At 46.0% G+C, this 20,649-nt stretch overlaps 1 protein-coding gene across 1 annotated transcript in view; it reads right to left on the bottom strand.

The window, feature by feature from the left end:
• Positions 1 to 20,231, bottom strand: part of slkb (STE20-like kinase b) — a 28,732-nt gene extending 8,501 nt beyond the window's left edge. The window contains 11 exon segments of the mRNA XM_048247428.1: positions 766 to 889; positions 1,421 to 1,551; positions 1,825 to 2,715; positions 3,180 to 3,311; positions 5,153 to 5,234; positions 6,220 to 6,414; positions 6,986 to 7,058; positions 8,250 to 8,399; positions 9,474 to 9,522; positions 16,291 to 16,455; positions 19,305 to 20,231. Coding sequence (XP_048103385.1) covers positions 766 to 889; positions 1,421 to 1,551; positions 1,825 to 2,715; positions 3,180 to 3,311; positions 5,153 to 5,234; positions 6,220 to 6,414; positions 6,986 to 7,058; positions 8,250 to 8,399; positions 9,474 to 9,522; positions 16,291 to 16,455; positions 19,305 to 19,454 — 2,142 coding nt within the window. The 5' untranslated portion in view covers positions 19,455 to 20,231.
• Positions 20,232 to 20,649: the final 418 nt, after the last annotated feature.

Here is a 20,649-nt window from a genome sequence, read left to right as displayed (position 1 = left end):
TTCCATTCACACAAAAGCACGAAAACATAACTCGGCTGGACAGCAGCTGCCACATGGATTTGGACTTAGTAAGCGAGCGACACACAATGTACTGGCCCGGACCTCACTGTCATCATGTCCCAGTGAGTGAGAATACCAATTAAGCCGGGCAGTTAAAGCCACGCTGGGTAATCCTCAAATTCTCCATTAATGCAAAGCCGAGTGCGCGGGAGCCATTCATAACAGCCTTTGCATGAGCTAATACAGAACACTGTGTAATGCTTTGTGTCCTTAAATGCTTCCCATACCGTGATATACTCATGGTGATCGTTATAGGACTGACAGGGGAGGGCTACACCGGGCACATAACTGAAGCACTCCGTTTGCGTAGAGTAAAAATCGTTTAAGAAGACTGTTTTTTTTGAACGTACGAGCCACTATCACGTCTGGTGTAGCCAGTTCCATTGATTATAGTGGAAGTTAATTGCTGCAGCAGACGCTACGCGAACGGAACGCTTCAGTTATGTGCCTGGTGTAGCCTCCCTGTAAGGTCCAAAGTGAGGTTTGTGTTAGACATTGGAGCTGTCCAGTAAAGAACATTCACATTACCTATCTGATGGACTCTTTACCTATGTGATGTACAGTGCAATAAAGTACAGTAGGGTGTGAATTGTATCTGTAGGTTTGCATAGGCACATTCTATGAATCAAATGTATGTCCATGCCCCTGTGTGTGTGTGTGTGTGTGTGTGTGTGTGTGTGTGTGTGTGTGTGCCGCGTTCCTCACCGTTGTCTCCTGCTCGAAGCGTCTGTAGATGTGCTCGCGCTGCTGCTGCAGCTTGTTGCTGAGCTGCTGCTGGGCCCTCTGCTCTTCCTTCTGCAGCAGACGCAGCTCCCGCAGCTCCTGACGCCTGCACACACAGAGAGACAGAGAGAGAGAGAGAGAGAGAGAGAGAGAGAGATAGGGGGGGGGGAGAGAGAGAGAGAGAGAGAGAGAGAGAGAGAGAGAGAGAGAGAGAGAGAGAGAGAGAAGGAGAGAGGGAGAGGGAGAGAGAGAGAGAAAAGGAGAGAGAGGGAGAGGGGGAGAGAGAGAGAGAGAGAGAGAGAGAGAGAGAGAGAGAGAGAGAAAAGGAGAGAGAGGGGGAGGGGGGAGAGAGAGAGAGAGAGGGGGGAGAGAGGGAGAGAGAGAGAGGCATTTGCTTGGTTTGGGAAGTTCTGAGACAACTTGCACTACTACTACAAGTATTTTAGTGGACAGAGTCCATATGCGAATGGAACTATAAAACTGTAAAACTTAACACTAGCATGGTTTCTGTAACTGTGTAACTCTGTACTGTGACTTTGTGACTGTGGCTGCGTTTGTGAGTGACTAGGCTAGAGAGAAGACACAGTGGTGGAATCTGAGCAGAAACTAACGAGTGTCATCCCATCCCTCCGTTTACCTCAGGAAGCGCATCTCCTCATTCTTAGTGTCGTTGTCCGTGATGATCTTCGACGTAGTCACGCTCACCTCCACGCCGTCGACCATGAACTTACAAGTCTTCTTCAGCGTCTTCTTCTGTCTTTTCGCCTCCTGTAGACAAAGACACACAAATGAAAACTCAGTCTCATGCAAAATATTTATACACACACATCTTCACAATTACATATAACTATGTTTAAGATTCAATTTAATGTCCCCAAAGTAGGACATTTTGTCTTGGCCCATCACTCATCCTGTGTCTAACAGAATCCACAATATAACATTCCACAATTTTCCATAACATTCCAATATTCCATATAGAAGACAGGGTAATGTATGTAGAACTAACTGTGGTTCCAGAACATTCTCTGGGTAGTGACTCACCTGTATGCTAATAGAGTTGGCCTCCTTGTTCTTGGCCATGAAGCTGGAGATGGACAGGTTGAGGTCCACACTGCCGTTCCCTGAGTCCGAGTCCTTGTCCTTGTCCTTCTCCCGGTCCCTCTCGCGCTCGTAGCGAGGCTTGACGGGCGTGGTGCTCTTGTCAGCCTGGGGTGCGGGCTTCTCCTCTTCCGGAACCTTCTGGGCAGGTGACTCCGGCGGCGTGAGCACCTCGACGGGGGCTGGTGAGGCTGGCGCTGCGACAGGGGTCTCTGGTCGCACGACCTTAGCCTCGACCGGCGCCACCTCCACCTCGGGCTCCTTCTCGGCTTCGGGTGCGGCCTCGTCCACTTCCTTCTCGCTGTCCACCAGGGGTTCCGGAGTCTTCTCCTCCACCTCCTCCTCTGGTACTGCAGGGGACTCCACTGCCTCTGGTTTCGGCTGAGCCTCCTCCACGACTGTGGTAGCCTCCTCCTCCTCCTTCTTTGCCTCCTCCTCCTCCTTCTTTACCTCCTCCTGCGCCTCCTCTACCTTTGGCTCCTCTCCGTCCACTGTCACGACAGGCCTCTCCACCTCCACCTCCTTCTCCTCCACGTCGCATTCCTTCTCCACGTTCTCCTCCACCTTGACAGAGGGCTCTTCGGCTGGAGCAGGCTCCTGGATGTGGTTCTCCACAGGTTCGGGGACCTCCGCTTTGGGCACATCCACAACAGGCACCGCGGCAGCGGGCACAGGGGCAGGTTCTGTGGCAGAGACGGGGACAGGGGCGGCGGGGACATCGGTCTCGGCCTTCTCGGGGACGGACTCGAGGATGGAGGGGGACTGGGAGAGCTTCTCGTCCTCGGAGCTGGCCACGCTGGCGTCCGACGAGGCGCGCTTGTGTCCAGGAAGCAGCTGCGTCAACGACAACAGCCAAGGTCAAACGTCAGAGCTGGGCTAAAAATTATCAGCACTTCCTCTCCGCTCAGCCTTTGCATAAACTTTGCATAAAGTCTACAGTATGATTATATCTGTGGCAGATCCTGTGGCCATCCTCTCCCATTAGACTGCAACATACTCTATCTGATTCTGTTCTATTGTGATGTATATATGTTCACAATAGAACAAAAAAGCAGTGCTGTGTTTTACCACATCCATATCCATACTCTCAAACCTGCAAAGCTAAGCTATGTGAGTGTTACTGTCCTGCTGCACCAATGGATGGAAGAATGATAAAATAAACATTTAAAGTCAAGTGTGCTTCATTTTTTTTTAACTCAAACTTTAACACTGAACTAAACTCTAACAATGAACCACAGCATAATCACCTGTTTTTACAGTTGACAAGATTATGATCACACACTACACTGAGCACTCACCATCTGGGCATCGTGGTCCTCCTCCTCCTCTTCCTCCTTGGACTCCTCGATCTCCTCGGTGACCTCAGCCTTGGCCTCGGCGATGAGCTCCCTGAGTGGCCTGTTGTCCAACACGCTGCTCACAAACGGGTGCTAATGGAAGGAGAGACAGGAAGAAAAAAAAAAAATAAACACTTTATATCAAACCCATTCAAACAATAAACCAGTTAAAGGTTAAAAAATAAATAAAGATCAACCCCACTCAAACTCGCCATTACATATTTATTACATAGTTTTATTGAGAATAACTCACACTACTCTAATCACACTGTACTGATGTGTCATTGCCATTTAGTCACCAGTACCCAACCACATACTTGTCAAATGGACTCATACTAATGTACGTGTGAACACAAAGGTTATTTGCCCCAGTTATTTGACCCTGGACATCAACCTTAAATAGAAGCTGACCACATATTGACCAAAGAAGAGTTGAACTGACAATAAAACACTATGCTGACTGTGCTGTATTCATTTACTGTCATCACTCAAAGTCAGTCAGTCACCAACGACTACTCCATCTTTATTACACGGCTCTTCATATTGCTGCAGAATGCTTAATTCACTTAAATGGGCCTTCCCAACGTTAGGTGGTCTGATATTTCTTGATAACAGACCGTTGCTAAGTATAACAGACCGCTGTCAAGGAAAAAGAATGTTTATTTGCACTTGCAACACTTTACCTTTCTCTTTGTTTTAGTGTTTATTGCCACTTTTGACATTTTTGACCAACCAAAGTTCTGGTAAATGAACGGAATGAGCAAAAGCAGTTAGTGCAGCTCAATAACTGCAGTATTTAAGATCTTGTATTTCTTAACACCTCCTTAAATCTATCACCAGCTAAATGCATTAGGAGCGAATGTAGGTAAGTCCAATTGAAGCTGACCGGTCGCTCCAACACAGTCCCTTACACGGCACTTCTATCTTCATGTTATCTCTGAGAAAGCACACCATATACATTTTTACAATTTTTACAGACAAATCACAAAGTACTATGTTAGCTAAAACAATTATGAACCGTCTCATCAACTTTGCCAAATAAAGTGTGTGCACACGGGCGCGTGCACACACACACGACATGAGCAACAGCAACAATGAAGCCCACTGGAGTAAAATACTGCTGGACTGTTGCTGATCCTCTACAGCATCCATTGTAAACAACATGCTACCAAACAACATCTAGTAAATAACAACATGCTACCAAACGACATCTAGTAAATAACAACATGCTACCAAACGATGTGCTCACTACGAGGCACCTTCAGCGCAGTGTCCATCTGTCGGGCGTCTGGCTTGCCCACACCCTGCCAGTCCTGACCTCCCAGAGCTGCCTGCTTACCTTCCTGGGCTTGGCCACCTGTTGCTGGACATAGTCTATGGTCGGCCGCAGGATGTGGAGCTTCTTCGATATCAGAACCTTCATCGGCGGTAAGCCGCTGTTCTGGATTTTCAAGCCCATTTTGTAACTCCAATAATGATAACTGGTCACTCTGAACTCTGAACTCACAACTCCTTCTCTCGCTATACACCCCGGGTTCCTCTGTTAGCGAACGCACACAAACGTGCCCTAGGTGAGTTAGTGTGTGTGTGTGTGTGAGCGTGTGTGAAGTGTCAAACAGACAGAGAGAGAGAGAGAGATAAAGAGAGAGGGAGGGAGGGTTTATGTGCTCCGTCTTGTCTTTTGTCTGTCCTGTAATGGCCTAAGCCTTTGGTACGGTTCCTTTAAGCCTCGGCAGGGGGGTTGGGAGGCGGAAAACAGAAGTGGCTGCCGCTGCTGCTGACGTTGGCTAACGGGGATGAAGCTAACGCAGATGTGACCTGTCAAGCACACAGCTGTCATGGTGACCCAGCACAATGCAATACAATAGGGCCACATGGAACAGGTGCCAAGTGGATCCGTGTGTGTGTGTGTGTGTGTGTGTGTGTGTGCTTACCTGAAGAAGCTGAACTGGGCTCCATCTGTTGTCCACATTCTTATCCAGGGATCGCCTGAGGAAATCACTGAACTCCGGCGACCTGGATGGACACACGGACACACACACACACACACACACACACACACACACACAGGATGGCAAAGAGTTTGCTGAGGTAAGGGAGGATGTACCACTGCACTTATACCCTTATGACAGTTATACCCATGTCCTAATCAGCAGCATAACATTTAAGACAGATGATGCAAGCCACCGCAGAATTCTGTCAATAAGTCTCTATTACGTAACCCCAAACATAAATGTCAACATAATAAGCAGTGTTGAGTAACTTGCTGTTTACCAAATAGATTTAACGCCAGTTTTAAAAGCGAGGTGCATGTTTTTTTTTTTTCCCCAAATAAAAATGCCATAATTTTCCTTTTTTTCTTTTACTTTTCTTACTACTTTTTGTAGTATATTACTATGTGCAAAACATCCTGACATTTTTTCCACAATCTCCGACACTTTTCCAGGTCTGAAAAACAGTAATTTATAATTCCATATTTTTCCAAGCCCAGTGCATGCACTCTGTGAGTTAGCAGAGTTGTTTTTTATGATCCACCAGCACACACGTCGTGCCAGCAACCACATTCCTCTAGCCGAACAGGGCAGCGATAAAGCCTTGACTAGCCTTAATTAGCAGCTAAGGTGAGGCGCCGTTTAAAAATAAACCAGTTAGTGGAATACCTGCCATGTGGCAACCCTGTTGGAACCGCCTACATCATCATACCATCATAAAGCATTTCCTTCTATTAAAGCAGACATGGAGTTGGCCATTGTTTTTGTTCTTAACTATTTATGAAGCAACACAACACAACACAACACAACACAACACAACACAATAATACTACATAGCCAGAAGAGCTCAACCCTCCCCCACCAGTACCAAACTGGCAGACTGGCATATGTTAGTGTTGGCCTCAGGCGGGTTTTGGTGGCAGGGTGGTGTGCATGCATGAGTGTGTCTGTGTGTGTGTGTGTGTGTGTGTGTGTGTGTTTAGTGTGTGTGTGTGTGTGTCCGTTCTCACCACTTGGAGGGCTGCATGAGCGTGGGCGGTTCGGCCTTGGCGATCTTGAGCAGCACCCTCATGGGGTTCATCTCGTGGTTGGGCGGCTCCACCTGCGCCAGCTCGATCAGCGTGATGCCCAGGGACCAGACGTCCGCCTTGAAGTCATACGGCCGGTCCTTGGACGTCTCACACATCACCACCTCCGGCGCCATCCTGGTGGAAGAACGGGAGGCAGAAAATAAGCAACTTTTCCTTCTATATCATTGATATTCTATTTATATTCATTTATATCTCAAGGACAGAGATATTTGCAATCTAGAGATTTAGTAATACTTCTGCATGTTTATACTTATATAAATATCAATACTAACACTTAACAATACTAGTGAAAAGCTTGACATTTCCCAACTATTAGCCGCCGTTAGCCAAAATTTTTTTTAGCTATTAGGTTAATACACGGGGGCAGTCAATATGGTATTATATGGTTTTGTTTTTTTTAACTTGCATAAAACACTGTCCTGCGGTTTATACACAATGCTGCTAATACACAGGAAATTACTGTACTTTAGGATGAAACAACCACACACAAAGAAAAGATACAGATGCCATTAGACAGTAGGACTGGTTATGTTGATGTAAGAGAATACGGTGGGGCATTTGGTTTTAGAGAAATGAACCAAGTGGTGGCACTGATTGAGTTAACACACATACTGTAGTCACCAGGAAACACTGTGTGGGTGGAGCGGTCAAGGTGAGGTGTGAGGTGAAGTGAGCTCAGACTCACCAGTACGGCGTCCCAATGAAGGAGTCTCTCCTCTGGAAGGTTTTAGTGTTTTTGGCTGACACACCAAAGTCCGCTGCAGTGCACACACACACACACACACACACACACACACACACACAAAATCAGAAAAAGAGAAGCACAAATGTCTTCTTCTTTTCTTTTTTTTACTTAAGTATTTTATTTACTAAGACATACATGTTCATACCTAAACCAGTACTAATTCTGCAACAGTAATATAACCGTAAATTGCTGAAATTCCTGTAGTTCTATGAGAATGAAAGCTAGTGACAGGTAAAGCATCATGTCAAATGTTACCCAGCAGGATTGTGTTTGTTCTTAGTCAATTGGCCAGTTTGCATGCAGCACCGTTATTTATTTTTGCAGTAGAGCACAAGTGAACACACGTGCCGGCGTACTCGCTCACGCAGAGTAAACAATGTGTGCATGTGTGTACACATGTCAAGTAAACAAATGTGTAGGAGAGAACCTACTGTACACCGCTTATCGGGTCAGTAAACAGCTGTAGTGGCGCTGGCCCACAGCAAGCAAAACAAACAGCGCGTACGGTGACATCAGGGTGCTGACTTCAGCCAAGAGAGAGTAAGAGTGTGTGTGTGTGTGTGTTTGTGCCAGTCAGCGTTTGTGTGTGTAACAGAGTCCATTAGTGTGTGTATTTAGGTGTGTGTTTGCATGTGTGTGAAGAGGTGTTATAATGCAAAAGCAGCAGAGCCTGTGGCCTGTCCAGGTGATGTGGTTATGTCACCGCCTATCCAGGCCATTTATGCCTGTATTAACTCAGCAGGGATTCATTCATCCGCACACTCACACACAGGTGAGGATTACCCTTCCCCATTGGCTGCTGTAGTTATAATAGCATGATGGCTCATCCACATATCCTCATGCTGAGGTCTTAGAGCCAGAACTCACAAGTGTGTGATGTAAGGGACTCAGCATTTCACATGGTAGAAGATTTTCTCTTTTCATATCCTAAGATGTGTGTCCCATTCTTTGCCCTTATTGCACAATTTTTTCATTTTTTTTCTAATTGAAAATGTTTTGCAGTTTAATCCATCCTTTAATACATTTTTTTTCCGGCACAATAGCCTTGGAGCTGAGAGACAAACTCACGATAGTGTGGTGCAAGTGACACAGAAGACCACATGGTAGACAACACGTCATATCCACAATTTTCTAGCGAAGTATAGAAAACTTCAACACTGTGCTCCGCATAGAAAGAAATTGACAGGTTTGGGGGGCAACTCACCTAGTTTAACGTCCCCTTCCAGGGTGAGGAGAATGTTGCCGGCCTTGAGGTCGCGGTGGATGACCTTGTTGTCGTGGAGATAGATGAGGGCTTCCAGCGTCTGCCGGCACACCACCCGGATCTGAGGCTCCGTCAGTGGACGCTCCAGCTCTGTCCACACACACACACACACACGTTAATGTGCAATCAGAGATTCATAGACACACACACATACACACGCACACACACACATTAATGTGCAATCAGAGATTCATATGTATACACACACACGTTAATGTGCAATCAGAGATTCATATGTATACACACACACACACTCGTTAATCCGCAATAATAGATTCACACACACTCGTTAATGTGATGTGAAATCACAGATTTGCGCATAGATTCATATGTACACACACACACACACACGCACACGCACACGCACACACGCACAAATCCAAAAGTACTAAACACACAAAAGCCTGCACAAACATGAAAAGAAAACAAAAAAGGATGTATACAGTACACACATGCATGGTGAGCTATTCTTAGAACACCAGCATATTTTCATGTGTATTCAACAGATTTCCTTTAGGACAGTTTAGAACCTTGAGACCTTTCTTGCTTTATGCTTGAGTGACATGAATAGGTTATCCAGGTTTCTTAAAGTAGCCTGGCGAAGTCTAAACTTGTTGGTCAGGAGTAGGACAGTTGTCTTTAGGCACGTCTCTACCAACTGAATATTTTTACCCTGCACAACATGTTGCTCCCTGACTTACAGGGACACGAATACATTTTTTAGAATGATTCATTTCATAAATCACAAGCTATTTATCTGCAATAAAAAAGGTCATCAGGACAGTTAACTATAAGGCCCATAACTGAGAATTGAGGGCTGTGAGGAACCAAGTAATCACTGTGGATCAAAACTTCTGGGCTCGATTTTTTCGTCCAGTCACAAAGCTGTCAGATGGACACCCTATAATTCCAAGGCCATCGACTGGTGTCGTGTTTCCGAGACCAATGTTGACCCTGGCAGAACTAGTGCATTCTGGGACTCGCGATCCAAACTGCTGAGTAGATTCTTGAGGCCGGTTTGGTCTGGAGCTCTGGGGGCATGGCAGTGTTTGTGTTGGACCTGGTGTTTTGTGCTAAAGAGTGAGTGAGTGAGTGAGTGAGTGTGTGTGTGTGTGTGTGTGTGTGCGCGTGTTAAAGAGTACTTTTAACTTTAGTCAGACTTACCCAGCATCACTGCATCCACTGCACCACCAGCACAGAACTCAATCAGGATCTGAGGAAGCAAGAGGGAGAGAGAGAGAGAGAGAGAGAGAGAGAGAGAGAGAGAGACCCATTTAGAACTTCATTAAAAAAATAAATAAACAATTTGATCCAGATCTCAGGTCTAAAAATAGACAAGCAGTTATTATTTTTTTTTCCGAGATGAAAAAGAGACCCTTCATAAAGACCCCTTGGCAAACAGTGCCAAATGTGCCCTCCACATCAGCCTCCTCCAGGCTTGTACAGTGGATACAACCCCGCTGTGTCTCATCATCCCGGACCTCAACCACAGTCATCTGTCTGTGACTGACGTGAAGAGTACTGTACGTGTGTGTGTGTGTGTGTGTGTGTGGGCGTGTGTGTGTGTGTGTGTACGTGTGTGTGTCCATGCACTTCCCTGACCCACCCAGTGTGGGTCAGAGATCCTAAAAATAGCGCATGCACAATCTGCCAGTCGTCCCCATGCCAAGAACCCAACCTGATCTTTAAATAAAGAGGAATAATCACACACGCACGCACACAGAGACACACACGCACAGACACACACACACACACACACACAGAAACATACAGACAGACACACACACACACACACACATACACCTCCTTCTTTGGCAGTCTCTATCTTAAAGGCCAAAGTCCTCGATCAGCTGTCTAAACTAATTTGTGTGGCTGTAGACTGGTGAATGAACAGGCACGGTTGGGTCTTAAGGGCTTTTTTTCTGCAGGCCCCTTATTATGGTGATGCAAGAGGATTGGGAGGAGGTGGAGGAGGAGGGAGGAGTTGAGGTGGGGACACACCAAAGGAGGTTCTTACAGTACCTCTGCACCAGAATGGCGCTTGCTCCAAATAGGATTACAGTTTCCATGCCCACTGAATCTGTGTGTGTGTGTGTGTGTGCATAGAGGCCAGACGTCTTCATTCAGAGAGGTGAGCAGGGGTAGGGGGTCACTCGTGGTTCAGGCGCTACTGATTGGCCCCTGAGGGCAGAAGGCTAACTGGCAGCTGGGCCACACAATGTAAACACAAACAACAACAATAATGATCAGAACAACAACAACAAAAGCAGGGCAAGAGGCACATGTTCCAGTTCTCAATAGTAACTACAATGGCCCACATTCACAGATGGGGGTCATGTTCCCGACATGCAACACACACACACACACATAGAAGTGGACCATAGTGCGGTCCATAATATTCCTCCAATAACTCTCACATAAAAGGATTACAAGAAGGTGGGACTTATGGAGAGAGGAGTGTTTGTAAGTTTGTTACTGTGTGTGTGAGAGTGTGTGTGTAGGGGAGGGTCAAGTTCAGACCAGCCCTACAGCAATGGCTATTCCTTTTGGCATGACTCTGATCCACGACAGAGCCAAAGCAGCTGACACACACACACAGACACACACACACACACACACTACTACAGAGACAAAGAATGTACACATAAATACATACATCCACTGCCAAAGCAACTCACAATACACAAACCCTTCTCAAGCACACATGCTGTCATTCACTCCTGTGTAAACACCAACCACACACTGCTCCCACCCCCACCCGCCCACTCCACCTCCACACAAGATAACAGCAGCACTCAACAGACAGTCTGTGCTATTCACAAGCGATCGCCGCTGCAAGTCACTGTTGTCGTCGCCGCTGTCGTCGTTGTTGTTGCACCGTGGGCGACGTGTTTGCTTTGGTCGCTGACTGCCACCTCGGCCCTGCGCCCTCGGACACACAATGGAGCCACACAGCGAGTGCTCGGCACAGCGTTCCGTACGGACGGTCATCGGATGAAGTGGCCGCCCCGGGGGGCTAGCGCAGCAGTGACACAGACTTTTCTTTCACCCCCCCCCTCACCCCCACCCCCTCTCCACCCACCCCCCCCCTTCTGTTAGCCTGTAGGCTCTGTGAGGGGCCCCTATTCACAAGCTCAAACGACTCCGGTGCAGAAGCAGCAGCAACAAAGGGAGAGGAGAGAGACAAACGGACCAACAGATATGTTCAGTGCAGTGTTATCACGCACACGCACGCACGCACAGTCTACCAAGTCTACACAACAGTCTCTGATTCAGAGTGCAGAATTATTACTTGCTGTGCTGAAATGTTTTTGGTATAACCTCTGTGAATTTTAAGCATTTCTGGGGATGTGCGGAGAACGATCTTGCCTGCCTTTCCTTGAAGTTGACACAGAGTTCAGACAAAACTATCAACGGATATCAGTGACGCATACGTGCAAAAACACTAAAATGCTTTGACCGTATCAACAGACTGATCACCATGAAATCAGACAGATTTAAGCTCTGGGGTGCTCACGTACAGTAATATCAATTAGGAACGCTGCGGAGGGCTTCCTCATGTTTGTTTACTTTGGTCCTTTAAACCAACACACACACACACACACACACACATCTACATCTAGAGCAAGTGCTCTCAGTATTCGTTAGCTTTTCAGTCGTTTGATCCTTCCAAGGAAAACAAGACACAAACATGATGTCATGGCCCTTCTTCTAATGATCTCTTTAAATGCGTCTTCAGTGCCAGACATGACACAGATTTGCCAGCCTGCGCCCTTTAACAGGGGCTAGTCAAATTAAAACTTCCCATGCTTCAGGAAGCTGGGAATCAGCAGACTGCTGCTCCTGCTCCTGCGTGTGTGTGTGTGTGTGTGTGTGTGTGTGTGTCCTTCCTCTTGTCTGATAGCCATCAAGCAGCACCACCTCTGCTGCATCCCGTGGCCCATTGTTGTGGAGGACAATGCAGAAGCACGGAGGGTGGTGGAGGTGATGGTGTTGGGGGAGGGGGTGGTGGTGGTGGTGGAGGGTGGTGGAGGAAAAAGAGGCCGACGGCTCTCGTCTGGTCTGCCCCCAGAACAGAACAGAGCACATAAACGGAACGGAACAGAAGAGCACGGAACCCTCAGGGGGCATTCTGGAAAGTTCTATCATGGCGACATGAACGGGAGGTCTGTGGTGGAGGGTGGTGGTGGTGGAGGGAGGTGGTGGAGGGAGGTGGTGGCGGGGGTGGGGGGTTAGTGGAGTTGTGACTTCCAGTGTGACCTAAAGGAAGGCTGCATGTGTCCCCTTCCCTTCCCTCCTTCCTCCCCTCACCTCTTCCTGTACTCATCTCATCCTCATGTTCTTTCGTTCCTACACCTTTCCTCCCTCCTCACTGACTCCACTATTGCCCCCTGAGGGGGTGTTAGTGGGGTATTGGATGTTGAGCTCTGCGGGAGACCAGCGTTTAATCAAGCGCTTCACTTGGCCACTGCCAGCGTGGCCCACTCGAGGATCAGTTGTCGAAAAAATGCGGCCGACTCGACGGGGCTGCGAGGTTTCACGGGCGAAAGCGGTTTTTAGTTACTCGGTGGGAGGGCGGGAGCGGCGTATCGCTTTCACACACTCTGGCATGAACTCCTGCCCTGCGTGGCATTGTGTGAGCAGCTTCACATATATATTCAAATGTTATGCAAAGCTGCAATCCGGAGGGGTATGTTACACAGTCGGCCACTATTTGTACTTAAACTTCATCATATTCAGAATTGCTGTGGACATGTTCATATCTTAATGTCTTATTAAAGTACAAAAAAACAAACAAAAAAAAAACAACACAAGTGGTCATATGATTCTTCAGAATTCTGTCACACTAAGAATACTTGGCTTACAAAAAACAAACAAAAATTGCTCTTTATAAATTACTCCTTGAATTTCCCCTGGGGATCAATAAAGTATCTATCTATCTATCTATCTATCTATCTAACTGAAAGCTACTCAAGCAACTTGCATTACAAGATTCCAAGAGGAAGCCACGGGTTCTTGTAATATTAGATGAATAATCCTTAAATGCTGAACATGGTAACATGCTGAACATGCTGAACATGGTAACACACACACACACACAAACACACACACACACACACACACACACACACACAGACAGCCTGGAAGAGGAACGGCTGGTGTGATGACTCCCATGGATACACAAACACACACCCACACCAACACACAGACACACACAGGAAGAGGAACGGCTGGTGTGATGGGTCCCATGGGTTTTCCAACTAGTTTATTCATGCAGACTTTCCCTGCTCCTCCAAAGTAATCGTGCGCCTCGACCCTTGTAGATACGTGTAGAGGTTATCAGACGCACCGCTCCATATTATCGACCCCTTATCCAAACCACTCAAAAGGAGCTCCCGAGCCAACAAAGTCTCTCTCTGTTCGACTGACCGGCCAACAATAGGCAGGCAAACGCTCCGTCGCCAGGAGGATGTTAGGCATTTCCTCCTTCCAACACCACTGTGAAAGCCAAGCCTCATAAACTGATATGAAGCAGGTCGCTTTTCTTTTTCAAAAGACTTTTTCAAAATAACTGACAACAACTGCATGTGGGTCACTGCCAAGTTGGGATAAAAAACAAAAGCTCGTCTTTTTTATTATTTTTTTTTAAACAAGCCAGACTTTGCCCATCATTAGGAGGAATTTGGATCAAAGGAGAAGAATCAGAGAGCGACACCGACAGCAAGAGACGGGGAGCAAAATATGCATTGGCTACATGCTTTTGGCTTTGAGTGAGGCAGACGCATTATGTAACTTCCCCATGAAAGGCCTTTCTGCTCGCTCTGTTTGCAAAGCTCCGTGAGCTCTGCACGTACAGTACAATCGCTGCTGTGTTTTCCGCATGTTGTGACTGCGGGATGTTTGTCAGGACACCCCCGTCCTCCTTCACCACCACCACACACTAAATCAGTACATTCAGCTCATAAATCACACAGCCAAACAAGCAAACACACACACATAGACACACATACTGATAGCAGGTATGTTAGGTGTTCAATTTGGTCCTATTGTCTTTTCTTTCTTTTCTTCTGGTCGTTCTGTGCTGCACAGGATCTCTCTCTCTCGACACAGGGCTCTGCGTTCATAGAAAGCTAGATACCACCGACCATTGAGTTCTATTAGGTGGCATACGTAAACGCGACCGCCATATTGCTGGGGGCAACACCTTTACTGTCTATGGGCAACATTTGCCGGCAATCAGAGACACCTGTCTGATTTCCAGTCAGAGTCACATGTTTTCCATTGCCCTCCAGTGATTGCTGCCCCCACCAATATGGCGTCGATATTTACGTACGTTCTGGAGCCCAATGCCGTATCTAGCTTTCTAATATCTATGTCTGCATTCATTAACGCCTCATTATAACAGTTTCCAGACATGTCCTCTGCACAATGTGTCAAACAGGTGTCCGACCCTTCAGGTGATTCAGATATGATGCTTACATGCTGACATTATGTGTGAACATGACATTATGTGTGAATGACACCGACGCACATGAACAGAATCTCCGTGTGGTTGAACAGGTTGAACGTGGTTGAACACGCACATGAACAGAATCTCCGCATGTTCTTCGCTTCGTTCAGACACAAGCTCATTTACATGATGTCCGTCCGAAATAGTAGGAGCGGGAGTAGTGTAACAGCTGGCTAAGTTCGGACTTCCAAATGTCGGCACATGTTGTTCAGATATACGGCCCAACCGCTTGATATGCGCAGAACATGCAGACTTATACTTATGTCTGAAAGCAGCATATCACTAACACTGTTACCCACACCAGAGCCTTGTCCTGCTATCACATAGCACATGAGGAAATGTGAAGAAGCATGAGGAAATGAATGCAAGGTGTTCTAGATGTGGACAGAATCCAAAATGCCATGATATTCCAGAAATTCCATGACCCGTGGAAACCCTGGTTCTAGATGTGGACAGAACGCTTTATGCCTATGCTCTTTATCCAATGACCTTCAGCAAAGTCATGGGATCATGCATGTCAGAAACCACTAGGTGTATAAGTAAATGTCCATGCATTAAGTTATACTGTATCAATGTTCAACACTGTATCAACTTTTTGTTAAGTATATTTTTTTGGCCTTTTTATGCATTTAATGAGACAGGACAGTGGAGAATGACAGGAAGCATGTGGGAGAGAGAGTCGGGGTGGGATCCGGAAAGGACCACGGGGCGGGAATTGAACCCGGGTCGCCGGCGTACGGTGCAGGTGCCCCAGCCAGTCGCGGCACGGCCGGGGCCAACACTGTATTAACTTTTAATTAATAGCTATGCAAAGACATACAGTGGTTGATCGGTTTGTGAAGTTGATTGTTAGAGGGACTGAGATGAACGCAAAGAGCGCACTGTTCTGATTGCATAAAAAGTCATATTTTAAATCTCAACTTTATGTTCTTTAGACTATGACAGCTTTCTCAAATTAGATTTTATAGTATCTCAATATATAAAGCAAATCATGCCCGCTTATATCATGATGCGTAACGAATTGCCAGATTCTTGCCAATACACAGCCATAGAAACCAGTCCATTGTTTATGTGTGGTGGGTGGGTGTACTGTACAGTGTAATTCAATGGATGGTTTACGACTATTAGGATTGAGGATTATGTGCCTGATTTAATCAACCTGCTTCACTGAAAGCATGATGTGATTGCTTGGGCTAAATTGCATCTTCCTTCTACATGACTGCCCATACACCAGAAAAAAATCTGTTGCATCATCTGAAAAGCCATGCTAAGTACTAAGATCGTCTCATACTTCGCCTTGTATTGGGCTCTGTGATCAGCATTAATATAATTTGCGTATAGACATATGTCAGTCAGTCAGTCAGTCCATCAATAACTCAATACAATGTGTGAGACAAAGCTTGACAATGGCCTTTGTCCCTCATGTCCCCAATCTGTGTCACACACACACACACACACACACACACTCACCCAGAGCTTATTTTCAAAGTAGAAGGCATCCAATAGCTTGACAATGTTTTTGTGGTCGCATGACGCCAAGATGTCGATTTCCACCATGTAGTCTTCCAGCTCCTCTTCTGATTTAGTGTCAATCACCTTGGCGGCTGCCAGTACGCCAGTTTGCTTGTTTTGGGCCTGAGAGAGAGAGAGAGAGAGAGAGAGAGAGAGAGAGAGAGAGAGAGAGAGAGAGAGAGAGAGAGAGAGAGACCCAAAGAAAGACAGAAAGAAAGAAAGGGAAAAGTACAGAGGAAGAAAACAGTCAATTGTTGAATGGTGTTTGTGCGACTGGGTGACCAGGTCTTGGTGACAAAACCGACATAGAAGCCTATTATGCTGATTCCAGCAAAAGACCCATTTACTGCAAATTACAAAGTGCTTTCACAACAGCCTATTCAAACAGCTGGCACCCATTGACAGGATTAAACCCATAGCCCCCGAGTTATAAACAGTGGGCACAATGGTGGATTTACTTACAAGTGGCAACAAAACTATGTGCTTTGCAAACTTGATTTTCTTGTACGCATGGCATTGTCTACAAAGAACCATGCATGTAGCCCGAAACAAAACTAGGTCATGATTTAAGACGTTATATAAGCCCTACTATGCCAAACATTCTGAGATCAGACCTTCAACTTTCTCTAAAGTATTTTTTTTTTTTTTTTTTTAACCTGAACGTGACATGGGAGGATAATAAAAGGCTGTACAGAGATTGCTTTTATTTGCTCTCGCAATGCTCCAACTGTGCAGGCGGTTCGTCGGGGCTGTAATATTTGCTCACCTGTCACTTGAGGTAATTTTATTTGAGTTGGCAACGGCAGCTCTCCGGCGCAGTGGCCCGTTATTCTTCATGCTGACCTGGACGTGTGCGTGCGCTTGTGCGCTACTCTCCCAATAAATCTGCCGTTAACACTGTGATTTTATTTGCCAGGTTAATTAACATGCAGTTGAGTTGGTGGCTTAGCGAGCCGGTGGTATATTATCCCTTGAGTGTTTCCAGAAAGCCCCTATCCATTAATCTACACATCAGCATAGTCTAAAGTGAAGTGCTACTTGTTGCTTTTAGCTATAAAACGCTACCGATTCATTGCCCTTAGTAGGTTTGTAAAGGGCTGTTGTGATTGCTTTGAGCCTGCATCCGTCTGTAAAAGGAATTAATGTGTCTGCAAATACATTAATGTCACTGCAAACACACTTTAATACACGTCCCAACATCAGAGATTGACTTCCATAGACCAGATAGGCTGTATGTTTACTTATCTTATCTCTGTGGAGAGATTTCACTTCCATGAAAAGTGAGGTTTAAAGTCGGTCATCTTTTTGGAGGGGAGATGATGGTACAACAAAAACAAGCGTTTTAATTGGCCGTTGGACCAGAGTCACATGACCAGGGGGCTGGCTGTGGTGCTCGGGCCCTCAGAGGTGATAATATTCTGTGTCACTCATGCAAATGAGGCTTTGTCCTGCAGAGGGGGCCAATCGAGGTCAGCAGGGAAAACGAAAACACACACACACTCTCTCTCACTCACACAGTCACACACACACGGACAGACACAGACACAAACACGCTGCGATTAAAATAATTACTCTATGAGGGGTCTGTCTGACCCACGTACGTACGCTGCCACTGGCATGTAGTGCCCATGTGACATGACATGGTTGAGGGTGCTACTTTTTTAGGGGTGACGTCCAAGACATGTGTGGACAAGTCACATTTACATCCAAGTTTCTATCCCAAGCAATTTACAGTGATGTATTGATTTGGGTTACATTTTCATCAGTAGGCTATGTGTTCTTCTTGGGTACTGAATCCATGTATCACTGAATTACAGTATTGCCAACACCCTAATATAGCCTACCAGTTAAGACCACAGGATAAAGCAAAGAAAACTCCCATCATGCAAACTCTGTAAAAGTCTCCCTGGTCTCAATGACACAATGATTTGCATGTTACCAACTAGCCTGAAAACAGGTGCACCCTACACAAGCCACTTCAGTCGGCCTTCTTCAACAGCTGGCTAGAGCGGCTCTCTAAAAACTCTTCTCAGTCATGTAGAATCTGACCCCTGGGAGTATGTAAACAATGTAATGAATAGGAAAACAACAGCAGCGTGGGGTCCTTCACTGCCCCCCCAATGCATTCCTGTCTCTTCTCTTAATTTCGTGGCTGGAGTGACTGGGACACCCTGTGGGTCCCTCCCTCACTCCCTTCCAAACAAAAACAAATGTGGCCCTCTTGAGTCACTCCTGCTCCTGCTCACAGGAGGTGTCAAGCTCCATTACAGCAGACCCAAGGGGGCACAGGTCTGCCTATAGAGGCCTGGAGAAGTCACATGGGAAATGCCAGATTCCTTCAAAGACTTCATACAGTGGCCCATGACTAGTGTTTTTTTTTCCTTAGCTTACACGCTCTGTAATTTAAAGCCCCCTTTTTTGTTCCCATGTAGCCTACAGCATGACCCCTCTTAACATGTGGGCAGAGCTGGCTTTACATGTAGAGGCTACGACACAGAGAACAATACGGGCAATAATAAGACTCACTTGTTCATTTATCATCAACCCACATAGCGTGAATTCCTGGAGCCCAATAATCTCTGTGGTGCTGTGGAGCCAGGGCCTTGATCCCAGGCACCAAAAGCCTTTCTGAAGGCTGGGCCCAGTGCTAATCACCCCACCCCCATAGAGATGGAGTCTATGCTGAATTTCAGGGAGACTGTTAACATATCCATTATGGCTGTGGTATCAGAGTATGATAGTTTAACCTGTATGGGAGTGTAACTGGAAAGTGGGCACCCAGGTTCAGTTAGCAATCTATCTTAATTAAGTTAATTAAACTATTTAGCTTAATTTATTGATACAAAATCTGATGTGGTTTCAAATCATCCACACATCTGTCAGATTTCTAAATCTGTTCAGGTCACACAATAAAACTGGGTCACCTTGGCACTATGAAACACAATCGAGTTAAAATCCATGTTGCTTTTTACCTTGTAAACTTTACCAAAGGCACCGTCACCAAGTTCACCGATGATATCCCAGATTTCCTCCGGATTCGCGTCTCGGTGGACGTGGTCATACTGTTTTTTCTTCTTTTCAGCTCCCAATTTAAATATTTTCCGGAAATTAAAGAAGGACATTTTCAGCCTCGAGGTCCTCTTGTGAGATGACAATAATAGATTTTCTTCGCTATCTCCAGTACCCCAAAACAAAAGGCCTGGTTATTGCATTCTTCAGAGATTTCAGGCTGAGTTTCTTATATGCTAGCTAGCTAATAGTTAGGCGACCTCAGGAGTATTTTCGATCAACTTGCTTGTTTGGCATAACGATATTCCACACTGCACACAACTACACAGTATCCTGGAGAGGGGAGGAGGCGTAGGTTTGCTATGGGTTTTTGTACCCAGTCGTCCCAACTCTCTCTTTGCTAACACATTAACGTCAGCTAGCATACAAATTAAAGTCTGTCAGTGTGGTCACTTCAGCAATAACAACGTTGCAAATTCGGTTACAGCAAGCCCCATGTATTGGGCTGATAGGTGAAATTCACACCATACAGCTTGAGTTGGACTCTGAAATCATCAAAGTAAAAATGGACGAAGCCTGGCATGGTAGTGATATCCGTCAATTGAATTGGCTGTCACTGGGCAAAGTAGTAAAGGAAGCGGTTGTTGTTCTTCAACTCTGAAGAACCTCTAACGTTAGCCCAGCAATTGTAAACTGCCGAGCTCTTTCCCACGCTGAATGAGAACCAAAAAGTCTACGATTCAAGGCGCTTCCGAAACGAAGTAACCCGACTGTTGCAACATCGTGATATCCTTAAGAAAAAAAACATTTAAGTGAAAATTGCACTCTTCGGTCTTCTCTTTCCTCCGCGAGGTTCTGTATCCCGTAATCTAGCGGATTTGGTGACAAATGCGCGTTCATGAGGCGGGCACAATTGTAGTTTTCATGGACATATGTTTGGGAAATTGTCCGGTTATTTGTTGCCATCCCCTGTTCTGGGCGTCTTTCCTGACACATAATCTGCTGTTTTTATTACTGCGTTTAGAAAAATTCTAGTCTTGTTAAATGTAATTTTCACACTCTTTACCATGGCTGACAAAACTGAATGATAGAGAAAACCCCTAAATACACTATTTTATTCCTCTGGTTACATATCAGTATGCTAATGGAGGAATGCGTTTTAATATTAGCTAAAATATCCACCAATCTTTAACAGGCAACTAAACAAAAGAAATCCAGACAAAGCATTTTGATCAAAAGACTACAAGTCCCAGAATTCACACCGTAATATGAACGCGCATGTCAAAATACATTCCATGCGCCGCTGGT

Source organism: Alosa alosa, chromosome 7, assembly GCF_017589495.1.
Source record: "Alosa alosa isolate M-15738 ecotype Scorff River chromosome 7, AALO_Geno_1.1, whole genome shotgun sequence".
In the NCBI taxonomy this organism is placed as follows: Eukaryota; Metazoa; Chordata; class Actinopteri; order Clupeiformes; family Clupeidae; genus Alosa; species Alosa alosa.
This window is presented reverse-complemented; position numbering and strand designations above follow the sequence as displayed.